Consider the following 25,713-nt stretch of genomic DNA (forward strand, 5'->3'; position numbering starts at 1 on the left):
CTTGGATCCCATGCCTCCTTACTTTCGCAATAAGCTTTGCATGGGGTCACTGATCAAAAGCCTTGCTGAAATCCATATACACAGCATCTACTCCTCTACCTTCATCAATGTATTTAGTCACATCCTCAAAAAATTTGATCAGGATTGTAAGGCACAACTTGACTTTGACAAAGCCATGCTGACTATTCCTGATCATATTATACCTCTTCAAATGTTCATAAATCCTGCCGCTCAAGATCTTCTCCATCAACTTACCAACCACTGAAATACGATTCACTGGTTTATAACTTCCTGTGCTATCTCTACTCCCTTTCTTGAATAAAGGAACAACATCTAAAACCCTCCAATCCCCCGGAACCTCTCTTGTACCCACAGATGATGCAAAGATCAATACCAGAGGCTTAGCAATCTCCTCCCTCACCCCCCACAGTAACTTGGGGTACATCTCATCCGGTCCTGGTGACTTATCAAATCTGATGCTTTTCAAGAGCTTCAACACATCCTTCTTCTTAATGTCTTTTTGTTCAAAGTTTTCAGTCCGCTGTAAGTCATCTCTATAATTGCCAACTTCCTTTTCCATAGTGAATTCTGAAGCAAAGTATTTGTTAAGTACCTCTGCTATCTTCTCCAGTTCTATACACACTTTTCCACTGTCACACTTGATTGGTCCTATTCCCCCCACATCTTATCCTCTTGCTCTTCACATACTTGTAGAATGCCTTGAGGTTTTCCTTATTCCTGCTTGCCAAGGCCTTTTCATGGCCTGTTCTGGCTCTCCTCATTTCATTCTCAAGCTCCTTCCTGCTAGCCGTATAATTTTCTAGATCTCTATCGATACCTGGTTTATTGAACCTTTCATCAACTTTTCTTCTTGACTAGATTTTTAACAGCATTTGTTCACCATGTTTCCTGTACCCTACCATTTTTTCACTGTCTCATTGGAATGTACCTACACAGAACACGTTTCCCTGAGAACATCTGTTCCCAATTTATGCTTCCAATTTCTTGCCTGATAGCTTCATATTTTCCCCTTACTCCAATTAAGTGCTTTCATAACTTGTCTGTTCCTATCCTGCTCCAATGCTATGGTAAAAGAGTTAGAATTATGATCACTGTCTCCAAAATGCTCTCCCACTGAGAGACCTGACACATGATCAGGTTAATTTCCCAATACCAGATCAAGTACAGCTCTGCTCTTGTAGGCTTATCTACATTTTGTGTCAGAAAACCTTCCTGAACACACCTAACAAACTCCACTCCATCTAAACCCCTTGCTCTAGGAGATGCAAATCAATATTGGGGAAATTAAAATCTCCCACCAATAATAACCCTGTTGTTATAGCTTCCTTCCAGAATCTGCCTCTCTACCTGCTCCTGGATGTCCCTGTTAGTATTGGGTGATCTATAAAAAACACCCAGTTGAGGTATTGACCTCTTGCTGTTCCTAACATACACCCACAGAGACTCAGTAGACAATCCCTCCATGATTCCTTCCTTTTCTGCAGCCGTGACTCCATCTCTGATCAACAGTGCCATGCCCCCACCTCTTTTGCCTCCCTCCCTGTCCTTTCCTAAACATCCAAAACCGGGCACTCTAAGTAGCCATTGCTGCCCCTGCACCATCCAAGTTTCTGTAATGGCCACAACATCATAGCTCCAAGTACTGATCCTCAATCTAAGTTCATCTGCTTTGTTCATGATACTCCTTGCATTAAAATAGACACACTCAGACCATCAGTCTGAGCGTATCCCTTCTCTATCACCTGCCTATCCTCCCTCTCACACTGCCTATAATCTTTCTCGATTTGTGAGCCAACCGCCCTTCCTCTGTCTCTTCAATTCAGTTCCTGCCCCCCTGCGATTCTAGTTTAAACTCTCCCCAATAGCCTTGGCAAACCTCCCTGCCGAGGTATTGTTCTCCCTTGGATTCAAGTACAACCCGTCCTTTTTGAATAGGTCACACCTGCCCCAAAGGAAGTCCCAATGATCCAGAAATCTGTATCCCTGCCCCTGCACCAATCCTTCAGCCACACATTTATGCTGCACCTCCCTCTATTCCTGTACTCATTGTTGCATGGCACAGGCAATAATCCTGAGATTACTACCTTTGAGGTTCTGCTTCTCAGCTTCCTTCCTAACTCCCTGTAGTCTGTTTTCAGGACCTCTTCCCTTTTCCTATCTATGTCGCTTGTACCAATATGTACCACGACCTCTGGCTGTTCTTCTTCCAACTTCAGAATGCTGTGGACACGATCAGAAACATCCTGGACCCTGGCACCTGGGACGAAAACTACCATCCGCATTTCTTTCCTGCATCCACAGAATCATCTGTCTGACCCCCTAACCATAGAGTCCCCTATCACCACTGCAATCCACTTCCTTTCCCTACCCTTCTGAGCCACAGGGCCAGACTCTGTGCCAGAGGTATAGCCACTTTGCTTCCTCCAGGTAGATCATCTCCCCAACAGTACTTAAACAGCAGTACTTACTGTTAATATTGTTATTTACAATGTGAAAACAACCAAAAGACAGGCAATATGGGTCTCACCAGCTGTGAATGACAGAATTATGAAAGGAATTGGACACTGGCTCAACTGGAACCTGCATGCCTGCACATGATCAATATCCCTCTCTCCACTGCATGTTCATGTTCATGAGCCTGTTTGAATGCTTTTTTTTCACATCCCTGTGGTAACTGTTTGTACTGTGTAGTACCTGTCACAGAGCTTGGGCTAATCTACCTGTTTGGACATTTTGCAATTATTCACATTTGCCAACATAGTAAAAGATGAGAATCTGAATCATGTTTATTCTGCTGACATGACATGAAAATTGTTGTTTTGTGACAGTGAGATAGTGCAAAGGTTCAAAAGTTCATTTTATTAGTGAAGTATGTACACACAATACAGTTCTGAGATTTGTCTTCTTTAGATTGATATGAAATACAAAAAAAATGAAATTTGTTGAAAGTAAAGACATCAACCCCCACCCCTGCATGGAAAAGAAAAGGAAACAAAACTAACAAAACCCAAAACTCCCCCCAAACCCTCCCTTGTACAGAAACTAACAGATCAGCCACCCGGACAGCACAGCAGAGACATTAAACTCCTAACACCCAGCCCCTCCCACACAAAAAACAGCAACTATAACATCAAACCCCAATTCTTCCTTCACCCCAAAAAGATAATATATCACTCACCCACCAATCAGCGACAAGAAAGAAAACACAGTTAAACTGAAGGAAACTAAAATAAACTGTCGTTCATACCAATAATCACATATGTCTCAGAATTTCAAAAACTTCTCTAGTCAGCATTGAGGAGAATAACAGCTCAAACTCAGTCCTTCCATGGGGCCTTCATCTACCAAGACACGGTCTCCCATGGGGAGTGACATCTGGCCTGACGTGGTCTCTTGTGGCGCATGACTTCCGGCTTGATGTGGCCTCCCATGAGGAGTAACTGCCAGCCTGATACGGCCTCCCATGGGGAGTGAACTCTAGCCAATGTGGCTCGACACATGAGAAGCGACCATGGACCTGAGTTCCTCCGCATTAACCTCGATGTTTCAATCTTCCTTGTCACTTTGATCAGCAAGAAATGGAGTTGATCATAGCTCCATGCCCCATCTCTGGTCTCCTGTTCAGGGCACTTCATGCTCATGGTCCTCACATGGAACTTTGTTGGGGATAGCAGAGTGCTCGATTGAACTCCAAACTGTAAGTCACAGGCTCCAAAAGTTTCCAAAATGCAATTAAGATAAAGAAGAATCAGTGAAAGGTGTAGAAAAAGTGAACTAATTGACTATCTCAAAGATGTTGCCTAAGAAATCACTGTTGGCTGGAAATAAGGTGCAAAATAAATAAGTAGGTACATAAAAGGGTAAGGGTAAGGTGCAAACAGCCAAGGTAGAATTCATGTGATTATGGTGTGATGAGCAAACCAAGCTGAGATGGGGTCCAGGGTTGAACCCCCCCCCCCCATGAACTATGCTGCTAATGAGAGAGAGATGGGGGGGGGGGGGGGCATCCTGCACAGATGAGAGAGAGAGAGACATGATTTAATATTATGGCTCCTTGGCTGATTGTTTACCTTTGCTCCAAGGACACTTTTGCCTGCTTGTAAGATTCTTGCCAAGACAGGACCGAGTTGATGGACAGCCAGTGCCCTGAAAGGGAAGATAAAAAGTAGGTCTGCTAAGACACAAACAGACACACCACGGGACACTGAAAGAGCATAGTGCACCCATGTGAAGGTGGAGGTTTGGAAGATCGATTTGGGGAATCGATCAGTGGCTCACAATGTGTGGAGGTGCAACCAGTGGGGACTTGTTTGTGTGTCCACCCTTGCCTGGGTGACAGGCCCACCACTGAAGAATGGTACAGGGTCATAGTCGGTAACTATAACAGGACAGGAAGACAACGGAATGTTCAACGGCAACTGCATCACTTCTCGCTCTCTCTCTCTCCAGTGGTACACCAGCAACCACCTCAACCTAAACTGAACTAAACTTCACCATCGTAAGACTATCCATTTACCCCTAGACTTTGAAAGAGCTTGGTTTTGATTCCTATTTCCACACTTCTGTATATATCATTGTTAACCTGTTTCATATATTTGCATTTTATAATACTGTATTACTTAGTTTACTAATAAACACTATTAGTTACAGTAATACCAGACGCCTACGTGTTTTACATTTTTGCTGGTTCGGTAACCCGGTCATGGGGTACGTGACAATGGACTGTTCAGAAAGAATGAAATTAATTTATTTCAGTACAAACATAACAAAAAGCTTCATACAACTATGATTTTAGAATGATGATTCCATAGGACAAAATTACAACAAAAAACATAGATATTCTTTAAAACAGACCGATAAAGTGTAGGCTGAAGCTACAGCTTATTATGCATACCCCTCTTACTTAGACAACAACATATTTGGTGTCAATCATCGCATCAAAAATAAAAAAAATTCATAATCTTTTAACACAAAATCCAATTGCAAATATAATTTATTTACATTACTCACATTCATTTTAAATCAAATGAAATCAAATCTGACGGTGGCGGGAAAAAAAGCTGTTCCTGAATAACACTTAATAATACTTAATGACTATAGTTAAGACAACAACTTGTTAAAAAAAAACAGTTGCTTGAGAACCCTAGAAGCCCAATGCTCTACAGCTAGCTGCATGACAGTACATCTATCTATAAGGCTGGCACTTCACAACCCAGGGAGCCCTGGGGAACTCAAGACAGGGCTGGTAAACATGAGACAAACCTGATGCCTTTGAGACAGGGCTGGAAAACTTGAAACAGATGTAATGTTCTTGTGATAGGGCAGGAAAATTAGAGACAGATCTGATACTCGAGACAGGGCTGGAAAACTCAAAGCAGACCTGATGCTCTTGAGACAGGGCATGAAAAGTCAAAAATGTTGCAAATATACAGTAATTTCAAAGCATTGAATACTGTGGGAGATCTAATGAATCTTGACAAAGCTGGGAAACCTGCAAAAAATATTAAACATAGACTGGAGAAGCTTGAAACATAGGCTCAGGACACTCAGAAAGTGAACTTGAGACAGGAACTGAATGTAGAAGGTATCATCACCTCTAGCCGATCTGGAAACCCAGTGGTTTATCACTAGCCACAGAGGCTTATGACAAAGTCCAATCAAACACTGGAAGAACTCAGTAGGTCAGGCAGCATGTAAGAAGAGGAATAAAGAGTTGATGTTTTGGGCCAGACTCCTCATCTCAACTAGAAAGGAAGGGGGCAGCATTCAGAATAAGGTGAGGGGACAGGGGAAGGAGTACAAGATGGCAGGTGACAGGTGAGACTAAGTGAAGGGGAGGTAAGTGGGTGGGTGAAGTGGGATGGAGTAAGAAGCTGGGAGGTATTAGATGGAAAAGGTAAAGGGTGGAGGAAGAAGGAATTTCAAGTCAAGTTTAATTATCATTCAAATTAGACATGGATACAGCTAAATGAGGCAGCGTTCTTCTGTGGCCAGGGTGCAAAAACGTACGCGGACACTCAAAATAATGAGAAAGGAAAAAAGAACATAGTCAGGTAAGAAAACACATTTTTAGTCCAAGTATCTGTGTGAAAAGTCCTGCAAGTCTGATCTGATCATGGGAGAAAGGGAAGGAGGAGGGACAAGAGCTTGATTTGAATTTCCAGGATCTGCAGAATCGCTTGAGTTTATCAGACTGTTCCTGAAACCTGCAGGGGAAGTTGAGGCCTGATGGCATCCTATCATACGGTTGGAGGAATATTTGTATGGGTGGAAGGGGGAAAAGGAGTTTTATTTGCTGTTATTGTTTTGTTGCTGTTGTTCCACTGAGCACTGTGGACATACTATGCTGGCATTGGACTGTGTGGCAACATTAGTAGGCTGTCCCCAGCACATTCCTATTTAGTGTTGTTTATTAATGTGAACTATGCATTTCATTGTATGTTTCGATGTACATCTGATAAATGGTTAAGTCTGTCTTTAGAAGCTGTTACTAAAAGGTCAGCACAATTTTTGTGGCACCTTTAAGAAGTAAACAAGTTGGAAGTTTAACTTTCAAGATGGAATGAAGATAATGAGATCACCCAGTGAACTTATGGAATCAATTAAATCCACAATGTTTAGGCTTGATACGTATTTTATCACCATCCTATTAGAAGGGTCAATATGAAACTTGATGTTCTGCTTTTCTGAAGTCTTGAAAGAAAATTAAACAGGATTAATTTTAGTTTCAACACAAGAGATTCTGCAGAACTCTGAGCAACACACACACACAAAATGCCGGAGGAACTCATCAGCACAGGAAGCATTATAGAGAGGCATAAATGTTTCAGGCCAAGACCCTTTATCCAGATAAATTTTAATTTATTAATTTTATTTTACTGGGAATGATGCAGTTTTCTTTGGAGAAATTGCTTTCCGAAGTACTTAAGTGTTGCATACATTGTCATTTCAATTTTCAAATGCATTTACCATTAACTTAAAATCTGTATGATTCCTGAGTTTAGGAGACGATGATATTTACATATCATGGATATGTTCATTATCATGGATAGTCATGGTGCACAAGCCTTATAATGTGTCAAGATGACACTGATAAGTGCCGACTCTTTACATGCAGTTCTCATGGGAATCATCAAATATTCCCGTTTAGGACTACTACAGCTAAAATCCATAATCGCAGCCATGTGTACTTCAGTAAGCAGATTGCTTCAAGACAATTAGTTTAATTATGTGTGTGTATATGCATATATGTGTGTGCGTGTGTTCATCGATCATCAATCAGCTTTAAAAGGTAAAAATCTCCAGTTCCACATGACATTTTGAGACAGATAATCTTCTGAGATTTTCCAAATTCTTTCACTTGATACTGGAGTGAGCAATAATATTTACTGCAGCTTCGGCTGTTATCTAATTCAAATAAACAGCAAAGTACTTCTTCACAATTTTTTTCTCTCCATTGCTAAAGGCACTGTCTGGGGCTCAACCATCATTAGCTCCTTCATCAATCTCTTTTCCCACATAATAAGGTTAAAAATGGAGGTGCCTGCTGGTGAATGCATCAAATTCAGTTCCATTTGTGCTGTTTTATTATAGAAGCCATCCTTCCTAGAACACAACAATTAGAAAGACACAGGCTTAGGGTTGAGAAACACTTATTCCATATGACAATAAGACATATGAGCAGAAGTAGGCCATCCGGCCCATCGAATTTGCTCTGCCATTTTATCTTTGCTGATTTTTTTTTTTATCCCTTTCAGCCTCATTCTCCTACCTTCTCCCCATAACCTTTGACTGTCTTACGAATCAAGAGTTTATCCAACTCTACTTTAAGTATACCAAATGACTTGGTGTCCACAGCCATCTGAGGCAATATATTCAACAGATTCACCACCTTCTAGATAAAGAAATTCTGCCTCATCACTGTTCTAAAAGGATGTCCTTCTTTTCTGAATCTGCCCTCTGGTCCTAGACTCACCACTATAAGAAACATTCTCTCCACATCCATTCAACATAGGCCTTGCAATATGTAATAGGTTTCAATGAGATCCACAATCATTCTTCTAACTCCACCAAGTACAGGCCCAGAGCTATCAAGTGTTCCTCATATGTTAACACTTTTATTCCTGGGATCTTTCTCGAGAACGTTCTCTGGACTGTCTCTACACAAGTACAGGGAACAGATCATTTTAAGAAGCTTAACTTCCTCTATTTGATGTTCAAGATAATATAAGATTAATTTTATTTGTCACGTGCACACCAAAACATCAAAATATACAGTGAAATGCATTGTTTGTATTAAATCAAGTCAACAACGATTGGTCTGGGTGCAGCCCGGAAGTGTGGCTATGAGTTTGAATTCCAGGTCTCCGTTCAGCCTTCAGTGCTGAAGAGAAAACAGCACAGATTTGTCTGACCTCTCCTTATCGCTCATATAGATTACCCTCTTCGAAATCAGAGCATCAGAGCAGAATGGTCTAATTCGGCTCCTATGTCTTAGGGTCTTCTGGTATTTTCAGGAGACATTTTGTTAGTGCTCATGGAATCTGAAGCTTTTGAAATTTTACAAAGGATATTTTCAACCTTTAATAATCCAAATTTTGTGGTAAAATCATAATCTTTAATGATTCAATATGGACCTTATAAAGAAAATAATAATGCCTGTGAAATTGTGCACAGCAGTACTATATAATGTAATCAACTGAAGGAAAAGAATTTCATTTTATTCTGCAGTAACAGTCCAGAATGAATTGGAGAGGGGTTGGGAATTATGCATAATAAAAGATATTGTCCGGCAACAGTATAATGTGAAAGGAGAATTGAAGAAAAGTATTGCTCTCTTAAAAAAATTGAGATAACTGGTGAAAGAAGATAAATTGCAGGGTGAGAAATCAGGTAACAAATAGACAATATCCTTACCGGATGCAAGCCATATAAATCCAAATCTGTATGTTGAAACAAGTTTGAGGTCATAAAATTAAAACCCCTTCCCTTTTCTTTAATTCGCCACTCTGGTCTCTTCTCTTCACCTGGCTTTCACCTCCCCCTGGTGCCCTTCCTCCTTCCCTTTCTCCTATAGTCCACCTCCCCTATTATCAGATTCCTTCTTCTCCAACATTTCTCCTTTTCCACCGACCACCTCTCAGCTTCTTACTGCATACCCCCTCCCCACCCAACTGGTTTCACCTAACACCTTCTAGCTTGTATTTCTTCCCCTCCCCCACCTTCTTATTCTGGTAACCTCCCTCTACCTTTCCAGTCCTGATGAAGGTTCTCAGCCAAAATATCGACTGTTTATTTATTTCCTTAGATGCTGTTTGGCCGGTTGAGTTCCTCCAGCATTTTGTATGTGTTGAGGTCTTTAAATTCCTCCAAAGCTGAACCATAGGAGGAATAAAAGTAAAGCTGATGGAGCATTTACTTTAATTTGGAAACTCTCTTGAGTTGTTTCAGGTTGGTTCAACATTCAAACAGACAGTCAAGTCCAAAGTTCGCAGTATGTTTATTAACAAAACATGTACTGTACATTTGACCAAATAATACCCTGATAATTTTCTTGCAGGCATTCACAGTAGGACAAAGAAATACAATAGAATCAATGAAAAACTAAGCACTAAGACTGACAAACAACCAATGTCCAATGTGCCAAAAAAATCAAATAATAGTAATGAATAATTGCATACATAAATAGTACTGAATTGCGAAAAGAGCCAGAAATCTGTTTGTTTATTTGGGACACTATCCTGCTAATCAGTACAGGAAAATGCTGACGAGCAGTTTCTAGCTAACATCAGTCAAGTGCACTTGCATGGCCATTAGACACTACAGCATATTTAGAACAGTTTTTAAATAGCGTCAGCTGATTGAATTGAATTGACTTTATTGTTTACATCCTTCATATTTTATTACATCTCCATCTAAATGTGCAATGTGCAATTTATAGTAATTTATAGTAAATAATATATATAACAGGATTGTCAATATAATATAGAAATACAGTTGCGTCAGCATGAATTAAGCAGCCTGATGGCCTGGCGGAAGAATTTGTCCCGGAGCCTGTTGGTCCTGGCTTTTATGCTGCGATACCCAGGTTGTGGTTGGGGTGACTCAGGTCTCTGATGATCCTTTGGGCCCTTTTTACATAAGTTTCTTTGCAATTGTCCTGAATCGTGGGAAGTTCACATCAACAGGTGTGCTGGGCTGTCTGCACCACTCTATGCAGAGTCCTGTGCTTGAGGGAAGTACAGTTCCCATACCAGGCAGGGATGCAGCCAGTCAGGGTGCTCTCAATTTTGTCTCTATAGAAATTTCTTACAATTTGGGGGCCATACCAAACTTTTTTAACTGTCTAAGGTGGAAGAAGCACTGTTGTGCCGCTTTCACCACACAGCTGGTGTGTACAAACCACATGAAATCCTTGATGATATGGATTCCAAGGAACTTAAAGCTGTTCACCCTCTCAACCCCAGGTCCATTGATGTCAATAGAGGCTAGCTTGTCTCCTTTCCTCCTGTAGTCCACAACCAGTTCCTTTGTTTTTGTGACATTGAGGGAGATGTTGTTTACTTGATACCACTGCTTTAGGGTGATGACTTCTTCCCTGTAGGCTGCTTCATTACTATTTGAGATTGGGCCAATCAGTGTAGTCTCGCCAGCAAATTTAATTAGCAGATTGGAACTATGGGTGGCGACACAGTCATGGGTTTACAGAGAGTAAAGTAGGGGGCTTAGTACACAGCCCTGAAGGGCAGCTGTGTTGAGGGTCAGAGGGGCAGAGGTGAGGGAGCCCACTTATCACCTGCCAATGATCTGATAGGAAGTGCTTGTGCTCAAAAATCAACTTCTGTCACTAATAGTTGATGAGAAATATGCAGCGACCAATTAAAAATGTTTTGCTCTGTGGTTTCCAACATTCAGGCTTGGAAATGCCTGATATTGCCCTGATATTGGAAATGGCTGGGAGTGAAAATAAAACAATTTCACTACTTCCATAAGTTAGGAACTACAAAGTAATTGAACATATCAACAGTCATCTTGAACGTTACAATGAAAATGAAGATTTGGAGGATGCAATCGTCTAAAAGATTGAATGAAAGCTGTTCATTATCTGCACCAGATGTCTCGACTGATTTTGTTCATTTATATTCAATCAAAAGAACACAGCAACAGACACTGGATGGTTTCCTCTATCGATAGCACAATAAATAGCTTTATTGTACAGTATTGGGAGTGTTCTAATTTGTTCTGTATTTCATTTAAATATTTAAGTTAAATTACTCAAATTTAATTACTCAAATGGTAATTTGTCCTATTATTTACATTTTTAATGATTTTAATGAACATTCAGCTAAATGGGGTAACCACTCAATTGAGCCAAAATATACTGGTCCCGATGTGCCACAATTAACCAGAATCCACTGTATAGATAAAGAGATAAGTAGTACAGAATGAGTGTGTGATGCCTTGTACAACAGGATCATTTAAGATTCACTTGGAGAATTACATGGAGGAATCAGGTTTCTAAGGGTAAGAGGTGAACACAGGAAATTGGGACCTGCTGCATGGGCATCATGGTCAGAGTGGGCTAGTCGGGTGAAGAGCATGTATCCTTGCTGCATTCCTCTATAACTCTATGACTTCAATTACTAAAGAAAATACAATCACTGGTACTGAATGCAACTACAACAAATGTACTTGAAATGAGGCAGCATGGTAGCATAACTGTTCATGTAATGCAGTTACAGCATCAGCAACCCAGCTTTAATTTCTGCTGCTGTTTGTAAGAATTTGTACAGTCCCCTCATGACTGCATGAATTTCCTTTCACATTCCAAAGAAGTATGTATTAGGTTTAGAGTTGTGGGCATGCTATGTTGGTGCCAGAATCATGACACCTGCAGATTACCTCCTGTGCATCTCCGAAATATTCTCTATGGATGGCAAGTGGGTGGCATGATAGTGTAGCAGTTAATGCAATGCACCAGCAATCTGGGTTCATTTCTCGCCACTGTCTGTAAGGAATTTATACATCTCCCTGTGCCTGCATGGAATTCTTCCAAATGCTCTGGTTTCCTCCCACATTCCAAAGGTGTCCAGGTTAATATGTTAATTGGGCACATGGATGTAGTTAGGCAATGCGGACTTATTGAGCTGGAAGGACCTGATACTGTGCTGTGTGTCGAAAGAAATAAAATTGAATTTAGCTCAACAAACGTCTAAAATCAGATATGAAAATGGCTTATGAAGCATGCATGATATATTCATGTTTCATTATGTAAGATGATTTGGATGCATAATAATGCATTTCTTTGAACACCAACTGAAACTGCAATGCAAATTGTACAAAATCTCACAAAGACTTGAGAAATGGAGGAAGAGTATCTGCAGAAGTCTTTTAAATGCAGAAATCATAATTTAGCTAAGGATTTTCAAAATTTACAACCATGGGTGCAAAGCATTAGCATGTAAACCATCTCTGGAAATGACTGCAGGTCAGAACTAAGCTACCTGCTGTCACACTCAATGCAGTAATTACTTCCATATGTGTTAACATGCTGTTAACAGCTTGCCAGAAAGCAATGTAACATAAGAGAAGGAAATAAGTTTAATGGATCATAACGCAAAATTTTCATAAAGAGCAGACCCAATTGACTATGAACTGTGGTAAGTCACACTCAGCATTTTGATTTCAAATTTAATTACTTCTGTACTAAGTCTGAATCTGAAAAATAAGGTGCATGTTCGGTTCAGATAATTTTTTTTAATATTCTTTAATCATTGCCTCAAGTTTTCACGCAACTGTATGCACCAAGCTACACGAAGAAGTATTTGAGGCAGGTACAATAGTATCGCTTAAGAGATACTTGGCAATAACTGCAGCACACAACAATGCATTGTTCCAGAATTGTACATTGTACAAGAGTCTGAATCAAATTTATTTTTACTAACTTATGTCGTGAAATGTGTTGTGTTGCAGCAGCAGTACAGTGGTGCATATAAAATGTACTGCAAAGTATTAAACATACAAATATATAAAAATATGCTTTTAACTTCAGTTAGCTTATTACTTGCAATTTACATTAAGAACCGAAGACTGTTTCCTGTTTACAAAAGGAAGCTGAAGAAGGAATATAGGTTAGAAGTTTAATTTTGTCACAAGCAACTCTGAGCCTTTTAAAAGGACATGATGCTGCACTAGAAAGCTGAGGTTAGCAATAAGCCTCTTGACCCTGGAAACTGAAGATCAGTTAAGAGTTGGGCTGAGTTACAGAAGATTTCTGTAATATGCTAATCACTTCATGAAATCTGAAAAAAAATATAACGACTGGTTTTGTGGGTGTGTTCGAACTGGCAATAATTACATTTGTGATTGTAAACACTGTTGGAAACCAATGTTTTTTTTAAAATACTACTTTTTATAAGATTTTTACTTTTTAACAAGCTCATGTATATTTCATAGTATGTGATGGTTCATCCCCACTCACTGGCAGAAAGTGGTATAGCAGTTAAACTAATGCCTGGCCATGTTTCTCTTTTTTCATTAGTTAAGTTTTTAGCACATTGCCCACATGATGTAATTGCTTTAATAATGTAGCTGGTTAACTAGTTCATTCTTATCTCAGGAATTTTCCTTTCCTTATCTATAAAGGTCATAGAGTTTTCAGAGGCGCCATCTTTATTCTTTTGCCTTCACTGTTTATTTCCTCTTGGTATCATTTCTCAGCTCTTTTTTTAGTTTGCTTAGTATTTGTATGTTTGTACTCTAAAATAAGCTATCATTAGAACTAACATTGCTTGTCATTCCTGACTCCCAGAAGAACCCTAAGGACCTGAAAATTTACATTGTTTAATTTTGTTGTATTTACTTCCATAAGTACATTATCTAATATAACTACTGATATCTCAAGTATATATGTTGTAAATGTGATCCACTGATAGAACTTCCTGTTCCTTTTCACACTGCAGTGAGTCAAGGAGGGGTGGCCCCTGTGTCTGGCATGTGTCCTGATCCTGGAATTCCAGACAATGGCAGGAGAACCGGCTCTGACTTCAGGTAAGCAAACTTTGTCTTTGCACAATGAACATTCATGATGCTCCTCTAGGTACAGTACAATGTAGGAGCCAATCAGATACTCCACAAACTCAGGAGACTCTGAAAATCCAGAGCAGCACACAGAAAATGCTGAAGGAACTCAGCAGGTCAGGCAGCATCTATGGAAAGGAATAAACAGTCAACAATTAAGGCTGAGACCCTTCATTAAAAATGGAAAAGAAGGTAAGAGAAACTAGAATAAGAAGATGGGAGAGTGGAAGGATTACAAGCTGGCGTGGGTGATGGTAGAGGGGATGAAGTGAGAATCAAGGAGGTGATAGGTGGAGAAGAAGGAACTTAATAGGAGAAGATGGTGGATGATCGGAGAAAGGGAAGAGAAGGGACGCAGAGAAAGGTGACAGATAGGTGAGGAGAAGGGCAGGGGTAGGAAAGGAGCCAGAATGGGGAATGAAAGAGAGATGGGGGAGGAGTAGAAATGAATGGAAATTGGAGAAATTAATGTTCATGCAATCTGTTTGGAGGCTACCCCAGGAAAAGATGAGATGCATCTCTTTCAACCTCATTATGCCATGAAAGGAAGCTATGGACTAATATGTTGGAATGTGAATAAATAGTGAAATTAAAATGGGTGGTCCCACCTGATGTGTTGAATGAAGCCAAGCTGCTCGACAAGGCAGCCTCTCAATCTACAATGAGTCTCTCTGATGTAGGAGGAGACCACACTGAGAGAATGTTTATTCTCCTCCATAGATGCTTCCTGACCTGCTGTGTTCCTCCAGCAGTTATTGTGTTGTACTGTCACAGTCTGCATAGTGATTATTAAATTGTTTATTGCTGACTGATATCTCAAAAAACATCATTAGACCATAAGATATAGAAGCAGAATTAAGCCTTTTGGCCCATCAAGTCTACTCACTTTTCCATCATGGCTAATTTATTAACCCTCTCAACCCCATTCCCCATAACATTTGATGCCTTGATGAATCAAAACCATATCTACCTCTGCTTTAAATATACTCAACGATTTTCCCTCCACAGCGATCTGTGACACAGGTTCAGTACCTTTTGGGTGAAGAAATTTCTCCTCATCTGTGTTCTAAAGTGACATCCTTCTATTCTGAGGCTGTACCCTCTGGTCCTAGACTCTCCCACTGTTGGAAATATCCTATTCATGTCCATTCAATCTACTCCTTTCAATATTTGGTAGGCTTTAATCAGATCTCCCCTCAATCTTACAAACTGTTTGTTGGTGACTGTTGTCTCACATTACCTTTTGCCTTATTCTACCAAGTTATCCGATGGTTTTATCACGAATGTCCTGACCCCTTTGTATAAAAACTTCCAACAGCTCTTCAGAGGAGATGTGTGGTGATTTCATTTTGTCTTCCAAGTTTTGCACACCATCTTCTGCTGATTTCTCTCAATCGTCTAGTCGTGATGGTAAAGTTATCATTTTGTTGTTATGTTTTTTATCTTTTAGTCTTTTTTTTGTTCTGCATTGGATCCAGAGTAACAATTACCTTGTTCTCCTTTACACCTGTGTACTGGATATTACATTAAATAATCTTGAATTTCTAGGGTCGAACTTCAGGAAGATTGTTTCTGATGTTGGGGAAGTCCAGAACGAGGGGTCACAGTTTAAGGATAAAGGTGAAGCCTTTTAGGACCGAGATGAGGAAAAACTTCTTCACACAGCGAGTGGTGAACCTGTGGAATTCTCTGCCACAGGAAACAGTTGAGGCTGGTTCATTGGCTATATTTAAGAGGAAGTTAGATATGGCCCTTGTGGCTAAAGGGATCAGGGGGTATGGAGAAAAAGCAGGTACAGGGTTTTGAGTTGGATGATCAGCCATGATCATACTGAATGGCGGTGCAGGCTCGAAGGTCCGAATGGCCTACTCCTGCACCTGCACCTATTTTCTATGTTTCTATGTTTCAATGTTTCAGAAGCCTGTGTTCCAAAATCAGGAGTTCAAATTGCAAACAGACAGTTGGAAAATTTAATTACTGTTAATTAAAATCTGGAATGCAAAAAACATTGTCCCTAATAGTTACCCTGATACACTAGACTGTAATACAATCCAGTGATTTAGTAGCACTCTTCTAAGAATGAAATCTGCTGCTGTCTTCGAGAAAGGGATGATTCCAAATCCAGACTGTCATTTCATCTGCATTCTGAAATGACCGTGCAATCCATTTATTCCATGGGCAATTAATTGGTATCCAAAAATCTCTTACCATCAGGCAGGAAGTTCCGCAGTATTCGGACAAGGATGTTAGAATGGGGAACAATCTCTTTCCCCAGCCATGAGACTACTGAACTCCATGCCACCATTGGGTCTCACCACATGTGAAATGCTAGTAGTGTTAAACTGTTTATATCCTTGTGACATAAATGCACCTTATTATTTGTTAATTTATTTACGGTAAAATTAGCTTGCATTTTGTGTGAGTTATACGTACTGTGTTGTGCAGTTTGGTCTGGAGAGACATTGTTTTGTTTAGTGGGATGCATGTGTATCGCTGAAGTGACAATAAACTTGAACTTGAAGCTGAAGTTGATAAGGGATGTCGGCTAGAAATATTCACAAACTGTGAATGAAAATGGAGGCTTTGTAAGGTATTGGTTTGACCACACTTGGCATACTGTGAGCAGTTTTGGGCCCCTTATTAAGAAACGATGTGCTGGCATTGGAGGGGGTCCAGAGAAGATTCACAAAAATGATCCTGGGAATGAAAGGGTTAATGTATGAGGAGTGTTTGATGGCCCTAGGACTTTACTCACTGGAGTTTGGAAGAAAAAGGGGGTGATCTCATTGAAACTTATTGAATTTTGTAAGGTCGGGATAGAGAGGGTGATCTGAAGATGATTCCTACAGTGAGTAAGTCCAGGACCAGAGGGCAGATTCTCAGAATCCCTTTAGGACAGAGTTGAGGCAGAATTTCTTTAGCCAAAGGGTGGTGAATCATGGAATTCATTACCACAGATAGCTGTGGAGGCTAACTCATTGGGGTATATTTAAAGAAGAGGTTGCTAGGTTCTTGATTAGTAAGGGAGTCAAAGGTTATGGGGAGAAGGCAGGAGAATGGAGGCAAGGGTGTTAATAAATCAGTCATGATGGAATGGTGGAGTGACTAGATGGGCTAAGTGGCCTAGTTCTATTTGTATGCCTTATTGTCTTCCGATTTCCTTCCAAGTTGTATTCAATAAGAAAAAAATATTTTGTTTGTATTTGACAGAATATAACATCCAAAGTAATAAGTTTACACATATGGTGAAAGAATTGTGTTGCATGATAACATGCAGATAACTCCAAGCATGAAGTCATAAAGAGAGAAGTAATAATAGAATACAGAATATAATATTAAGTTGCAGAGAGTGAGCAATGTGGGTAAACTATTAAATAAACTAAAAGATTAGAAGATCATGTGTGCAGTTTTTCATTGATTCTATTCTATATATTTGTTCTATTGTGAATGCCTACTATTATAATCTGCAAGGGCAGAATGGTAGCTTAGATGTTAGTGTACCACTTTAAGCACCAGTTACCCTGGTTCTGTTTCAAACACTGTCTGTAAGGAGTTTGTACATTCTCACCGTTAACGCATGGGCTTCCTCTGACATTCCAAGATTATACAGATTAGTAGGTTAGTTGCTTACATGGGTGTAGTTGGGCAGTGAGACAGAAGTTTTGTTACCATGCTTTATCTACAAATGAATAAAATAAATCAGGGTTATATATGGTAACACATAAATACTTCAGTAATAAATTTACTTTGAACTTTGAAGAATTTATCTTGATCATACAAGAGGACTTTCAAAAGTCTAATAACAGCGTGATAGAAGCTGCCCTTGAAACTGATGGTATGTTTTCAGGCTTTTGTGTCTTTTGAGCAACAACCTGGCACTCAACATCAGTAAGATGAAAGAGCTGATTGTGAACTTCAGGAAGGGTAAGACAAAGGAACCCATACCGATCCTCATAGAGAGATCAGAAGTGCAGCAAGTGAACAGCTTTAAATTCCTGGGTATCAAGATCTCTGAGGATCTAACCTGGTCTCAACATATCGATGTAGGTATAAAGAAGGCAAGACAGCGGCTATACTTTATTAGGAGTTTGAAGAGATTTGGCATATCAATAAATACACTCAAAAATTTCTGTAGTTGTACCATGGAGAGCATTCTGACAGGCTGCATCACTGTCTGGTATGGAGGGGCTACTGCACAAGACCGAAAGAAGCTGCAGAGGGTTGTAAATCCAGTCAGCTCCATCTTGGACACTAGCCTACCAAGTACCTAGAACGTCTTTAGGGAGTGTTGTCTCAAAAAGGCAGCATCCATTATTAAGGACCTCCAGCACCCCAGGGCATGCTCTTTTCTCACTGTTACCATCAGGTAGGAGGTACAAAAGCCTGAAGGTAAACAGTCAGCAATTTTGGAACAGCTTCTTCCCTTCTGCCATCCGATTCCTAGACGGGCATTGCATCTTTGGATACCACCTCACTGTTTTTCAAATATACAGTATTTCTGTTTTTGTACATCTTTTAAAATCTATTCAATATATGTAATTGATTTACTTGTTTGTTTATTATTATTTTTATTTTATTTATTATTTTTGCTCTGCTAGATTATGTATTGCATTGAACTGCTGCTGTTAAGTTAACAAATTTCACACCACTTGCCAGTGACAATAAACCTGATTGTGTTTCTGATTCTGATTCCATCAGTGTGTGGGTTTCCTCTGAGTTTTCTGATTTCTTCCCATATTTCAAAGACATACAGATTTGGTTTCACAATTTGTGGGCATGGTATGTTGGAGCCTGAAGCATGTTGACACTTGTAAAAAATGAACTTCCTTGCTAAGTTCTACCAACATTTGTGTTTTTCTCTGGATTTCCCACATTTGGTGAATCTCTTGGGTTTATGTCTTGCTTTTGTCTTGTTTATTTTAATTGAAATGCTTATGATGACACTAAAAATATCCACCCCTTGAAGTTGGAGCATGGAATGTTTTACTGTGACTTCTGATGAGAGACAGAACTTCAGTTTAATACCTCAGATGTGAGATAACACTGGGCTCCCAAACTCATTAATGTGTTTAAGGCCCTGGTCTGGGAATTGAATCCATAGTCTTCCAAATCAGAAAGCATGTGTGGCCTAGAGAGTCCTAGTAGCTATGTGATCACTCGAGTTGAGTATGATGTTCTCGTAAGGGGTTGTCTATTGGTGAGTCTACAAGTGGCAGAGGAGGCCTATCTGGGAGTCATCTGTTCTGGCACAGTGTGGGCACGAGTGAATGATAGTACCTAGTGAAAGCCAAGCATTAGGAAGCCTTTAGAATTTCCACAAAATATAACTGGGCAAATTAAAAAAAAGTGAGGAGGTTGAAGTGTCCCAGAACAGGCTTATCTCTCTATTAATTGTAGGACGAATCTCAAGCCATTAGCAGATTCATAGTAATATGACATAACCAGAGTCAGGAGAAGAATAATAGTCATGCAAAACTGAAGCAGGCCTTTGAGCTCACCCCTGCTATTTGCATTGAAGACTTAATCTGAGTTAGTTCCATCACAGGTACAGTTGTCTCCACTTTTATTAGGACTGGACACAAAGGGAGAAGAAGCCCAAATTAGGTCGTGGGGGTAGGGCGAGGACCACAGGTTGATATGTGAATACAGCTGAGGAGGAAGCTGGCGGGTGGTAAGCCAGCCCAGAGCAGTCTATTCTATTCTGCTCCAGCTGCTGCCTGACCTGCTGTGTTTTGCAGGGGTGTTGCTTTGGATTTCTAGCACCTGCTGAATCTCTTGTGTGCAGGTGATGGTGGAGCCAAATGAGGGGGAGGGTGGGTGTGGTAAAATGAAGTGAGGAGCTGGGAGGGGTAGGTGGAAGAGGTAAGGGGTTGAAGAAGATGAAAGTACTGTATTTGGATTGGGCTAGATGACACTCAAAGAACATCTGCAGGCCTCCAGATGGGATGTGAACTTTTTTGCTCTTTGGGATAGTTAGCATCTTTGAAGAGGAGCTGAGTCAATATTTGTTTGAAATTGGGATTTGTGAGGCAGAGAAATGTTTAATAGATCTGCATGCATTTGTGCTTCTGCAAAGAGCTGGAGAGTGAAATTTAGTGTGCACAAAAGAAAGCCATCAATAGATGATAAGGTGAGAGAGTCTATTATGAATGGAGCAGTGTCACTGGAATCCTACACACCACAGAGTTTATTTTCTAATCAAATAGGAGAAGTGCAATTTTCAAGTAGATTCTGGCTGTGTTTTGCTAAGACCTGCAGGACATGATCAGCATTTTTCTTTCTGCCTCATTCGTTCTTGGCTATTGATTTGAATTTTCTGGTATTTTCAGACACCATGTGATTACATCAGTGACAAATGTCTTATGATTAAGTTATGGTACGAGTCCATAAGTAGTTTTGAGAACAAGAACAATGTCTATTTATCACATCTGTTTTAAAACCCTTTACTGTATTTGTTCTCTATTGAATTAGAAATGATTGAACAAGAAATGATATTTTATCTTGAAAAGATTCAGTGAGCAGCCTGGAGTTACATCAGATAATAACAGATAATTGACACAGCAATTAGTCAATGCAAATATAGTTAACTTATATTAAAACTGAAGAAATAAGACAGACCCAATAAATCCATTGCTTTTACTAAATAGATTGACATTTAGAAATGATGTAAGCGTATTTCATTTTAGTAACCATGCAGTCTGTTGGTGCATTATCAATCCTTATTATTCTCAAGGGAATGAAATTAACACAACTTTTCTTATTGATATTGGCTGTCTGTTTTCTAATATTTCTGTATGTACTAATTAGGATATCACAGGAAGCCCAAGGTCACATCAATAGTATTCAGTACAATTTTGGTTACTGGTTTATAGAAAAGACATCATTAAGGTGGAAAGAATGCAAAGAAAATCTTTGAGAATGTTGTCACAACTCAGGCCTATGTTGCAGGGAGTGGTGAGGCAGGCTAGCAGCATCCGTCATCAAGGACCCAAACTATCCAGATCATGCTGTCTTCTCTTTGTTACCATTAAGAAGGAGGTACAAAAACCTTAGGTTCCACACTACCAGGTTCAGGAAGTTATTATCCTTCAACCATCAGACTTCTGAACCAGAGTAGATAACTTCACTGAGCTTAACTAAACTGATTCCACAACCTAATCGACTCATTTTCAAGGACTTTACAACTGATGTTCACGGCATTATTTATTTATTTATTTATTAATTACTGTTTGCACAGCTTGTCTTCTTCTGTATGTCAGTTGTTTATCAGTCTTTGTGTGTAGTTTTTCTTTGTTCTACAATGAAATCTTCAGGGTAGTATACAGTAACACATACAGTATTTTGATAATAAAATAATTTGAACATTGAGAATGCAGATTACAATATAACAACTACATAGAAAATGCAGTGCAGGCAAACAAGATAAGGTGTAACTCATAACAAGGTAGACTGAGAGGTCAGAAGTACATCTTATTGTACTAGGGAAACATTCAATAGCTTTATAGTAATAGATTAGAATCTGCCCTTGAGCTGGGTTATACATGCTTTTAGACTTGTGTATCTTCTGCCTGATGACTGATGTTTGTGATAGTGTTTTGATTACACTTCACTGATCTTTCCAAATGTAATTGGTAATTGGATTATTATTGTCACAAGCAGTGAAAGTACAGTTAAAAACTTTGTATTGTACACCATGCATTCAGTTCATTCCAGAACATATTGAGTAGATCTAAGGATAAGAAATGGGCCAAATGCAGGCAATGGGTCTTGCTTATATGGGATATTTAGGTCAGCATGGGCCAGTTGGGCCAAATGGCCTGTTTCTATGCCATATGGACTCCATAAATACATTGAGGGAGTAGTAAAAGAAACACAATAATAGAATAGAAGCCACAGTTGAGGTTAGTCCTAACTTCAGGTGCTGCCCGTGTGGAGGATCACTAATGTTGTTCCACTGTTTAAAAAGGTTCTAAGATAAACTGAGAAATTATAGGCCAATGGGTCTGACATCAGTAGTGGGAAAGTGATTGGGAGGTATTCTAAGGGAATGGATATATAAGTATTTGGATAGATATAGACCGACTAAGGAGAGTCAGCATGGCTTCATGCTTGTTAGGTTGTGTCTAACCAATCTCATACAGTTTTTAGAGGAAATAACCAGAAAAGTTGATGAAGGTATGGCAGTGAATGTTGTCTACACGGACTTTAGCAAAGCATTTGACAAGGCATGGGAGATTAATCAAGAAAGTTCAGTCACATTCGGCATTCAAGTTGAGGTAATAAATTGGATTAGACTTTGGCTTTGAGGGAGAAGTCAAAGAGTTGTAGATGGTTGGTTCTCTGACTGGAGGCTTGTGACTGGTGGAGTGCTGCAGGGATTGGTGCTGAATCCCTTGTTGTTTGTCATCTATATCAATAACCTGGTTGATAATGTAGTTAACTGGATCAACAAATTTGCAGATTGCACCAAGATTGGGTGTGTAGTGGATAGGAAGGAAAACTATTAAAGCTTGCAGCAGGATCTGGACCTACTGAAAAAAGGGGCAGATGGAATTTAATACAGAAAAATGCAACATGTAGGTCTTACACAGTGAATGTAGGGCACTGAAGACTGCTGTAGAATAAAGGGGTCAGAGAATATAGGTCCATTGTTCATTGGAAGTGGTGTCATAAACAGATAGAGTCATAAAGAAAGCTTTTGGTACATTTGCCTTCAGAAATCAAACTACTGAGTACAAGAGATGGGATGTTACATTGAAGTTTCATAAGATGTTGGTGAGGCTTAAATTGGAGTCTTGTGTAAAATTTTGGTCACCTAACTACAGGAAAGATATAAATAAGGCTGAAGGAGTACCAAAAAAATTTACAAGGATGTTTCTGGGAATGGAGGACATGAGTTATATGCAAAGATTGAGAATTTTAGGACTACAATACTTGATTTCAATATTTAAGAGAAGTTTGGGCAGGCACATGGATTGTAGAGGTACCAGTCCCAATGCAGGTCGATGAGAGTTGACAGTTTAACTGGTTCAGGACAGACTATATGGGTAAAGTGTTTGTTTCTATGTTGAACTTTTCTATGATGAATGCTGCTGATTATTCTCACAACTGGTGTTAATCAAAGAGTACATATATGGAACAATATGCTGGTTAAACAAGAGTAAACTAGTGGCACAATGATAAACATAATAATTCTTTCAAAATATATCTACTAAATGTTTGCTGATATTTCCAAAAGCATAAGACTCACAGACACAAGGGATAATAAAGAGTAGATGGAAATGTATGTCTTTCGACCATGTGTTTTAAATAGTTTAAAATCTAACCTACTCAGGAAATTATATAAAAAGAAACAGCTTATGTACAGGAAGTGATGTTCATACAAAATGATTGCACCTCTGGAGTCGAGAACTATTATGTTTAGTTGAAGGAAAAGACGGTCATTTACAGGAGTAAACTTTCCATTTCTATTTGTGTTTCACCAGGTTGGGAGCCAGTTTACAGTTCGCATGTGAAGATGGTTATGTCCTTCAGGGCTCCAAAGGCATCATCTGTCAGAAGGTGACAGACACGTTGGCTGCATGGAATGACCACAGACCAGTCTGCCGGGGTAAGTGACTGAAAATAGACTCCAAATTGGGTTATGTCTCCCAGTTTGGACATCATTACCCTATTTCCAGGAGGAAAAATATGAGCCCAGAAAACCATAAGACATAGGAGCAGAATTAGGCCATTTAGCCCACTGAGTTTGCTCCAACACCCCATCATGAAAACCCACTCATACCATTCTCCTGTGTTTTCTGTATAAACTTTGAGGACCTGACTAATCAAGAACCTCTTAACCTCCACTTTAAGTACACGCAATGACAATGCCTTCACAACCATCTTTGGCAAAGAATTCCACAGACTTGCTACCCTCTGGCTAAGTAAGAACCTCCTCATTTCTATTCCAACAGCGTGTCCCTCAATACTGAGCCTGTGCCATCTGGTCCTAGCCTCCTATAGTGTATTATTTAGAGATTCAGTATTGTACAGAGCCTTCCAGCTCCAAGACCCCATGTGGTCCAATTACACCCAGTCATTTTTCTGAGTCATTTAAACTTTACAAAAAACTTCACAAAAATTTTACAAACTACAAAGTGTGAGGTTTTTATATTTTGTATGCATGGTATTTGAATTTGCCATATCTTCCACGTTAATATTCTTTGGAAGTGCAAATGCCTTGTGAAAAATTGTTACCAACGGGAATGTGAATAGATGTGTTTTTTAAATCTCCTCAGCCCTAAAGTCGGATGTTTCAGTTCAGTTCATGTCGATTATTGTGGGCATACATACCCAGGGTATGATTGTCAGGAAAATTAGCTCTTTACAGCAGCATTACAGTACTTTGAATATAAGTTAACATAAACTTAAGAAAAATTATACATTACTTACAGGCGCATAAAAGTAAACAACAAAGTAAATATAATTACACTAGTGCAGCTTGAGAGAGAGAAAAGAAATATAGTTGGAGCCTGTGTTAATGTTTTTCAGGTTGATTCAGGAACCTGATGGCGGTGGGGAAGAAGCTGGAGAGTGAAAAAGAGATGTATAATTATCATATACTCAGTGGCCACTTTAATGGGGACCTCCTGTACCTTACAAAGTAGCTACTGAAAGTATGTTTGTGGTCTTCTGCCGCCTTAGCCCTTCCACTTCAAGGTTCGATGTGTTGTGCATTCAGAGGGGTTCTTCTGCACACATTTTCAACGTAGTTTCTGTCACCTTCCCATCAGCTTTAATTTATCTGGCCATTCTCCTCTGATCTCTCAAATGAATAAAGCCTTTTCACCCAGGGAACTACTACTCACTGGATACTTTCTATTTTGTATCATTAGCTATAAACTCTAGAGACTATTGTGTGTGAAAATCCCAGGAGATCAGCAGTTTCTGTGATACTCAAACCATCCTGCTGGCACCAATAATAATTCCATGGTCAATGTCACTTAAATCACATTTCTTGCCAATTCTGATGTTTAGTCTGAACAACGACTGAACCATGTCTGACCATGTATGCAGGCTTTTATGCATTGAGTTGCTGCTTTATGATTTTAGCCAATTAGATATTTGGATTAATGAGCAGGTGTACAGGTGAACCTAATAAAGTGACCAAATTATAAGCTCCTTGATACAGATTAATATTTCTGTACTTTTTCTGCCAGAATAAAGAACAGGAAAAAACTAAATAAAAATGCTGCTCACATTTATTCTCTGTATGAATTGTTATTCATCTTTTAACAAGCACATCTCTTTCTAGAGTTCTGTAGCTTTGAGAGCCCATGGAGAAATTGCTGATTTAGAAGTTCCTACATGGAATGATTCAATTAGCTTCTAAGTTTCATCTTTTTTTCTCCCCCAAAGCTTCTCAAACATTTTTTTCTGATTCCACGGTGAAACTACTGGCCAATCTTTCCCTTGGTTCCATCAATGCTCTCATTCCTGCACTGAATGCAAGCAGGGATTTTTCTCACGTTCAACAATGGAAACACACATTGAACATTTCTAAATGTTTTTATTTCAGATCGTAAGTTCATATTGAATATTAAATATTGAACAAATGCTTGGGAAAGCTAC

At 39.5% G+C, this 25,713-nt stretch overlaps 1 protein-coding gene across 1 annotated transcript in view; it reads left to right on the plus strand.

The window, feature by feature from the left end:
* Window positions 1-25,713, plus strand: part of LOC132400744 (CUB and sushi domain-containing protein 1-like) — a 2,029,389-nt gene that overhangs the window by 1,380,458 nt on the left and 623,218 nt on the right. The window contains exons 8-9 of the mRNA XM_059982042.1: window positions 13,983-14,070; window positions 23,586-23,710. Of these exons, the coding sequence (XP_059838025.1) occupies window positions 13,983-14,070; window positions 23,586-23,710 (213 nt within the window). The remainder of the gene's footprint in view (window positions 1-13,982; window positions 14,071-23,585; window positions 23,711-25,713) is intronic.

Source organism: Hypanus sabinus, chromosome 10 (genome assembly GCF_030144855.1).
Source record: "Hypanus sabinus isolate sHypSab1 chromosome 10, sHypSab1.hap1, whole genome shotgun sequence".
In the NCBI taxonomy this organism is placed as follows: domain Eukaryota; kingdom Metazoa; phylum Chordata; class Chondrichthyes; order Myliobatiformes; family Dasyatidae; genus Hypanus; species Hypanus sabinus.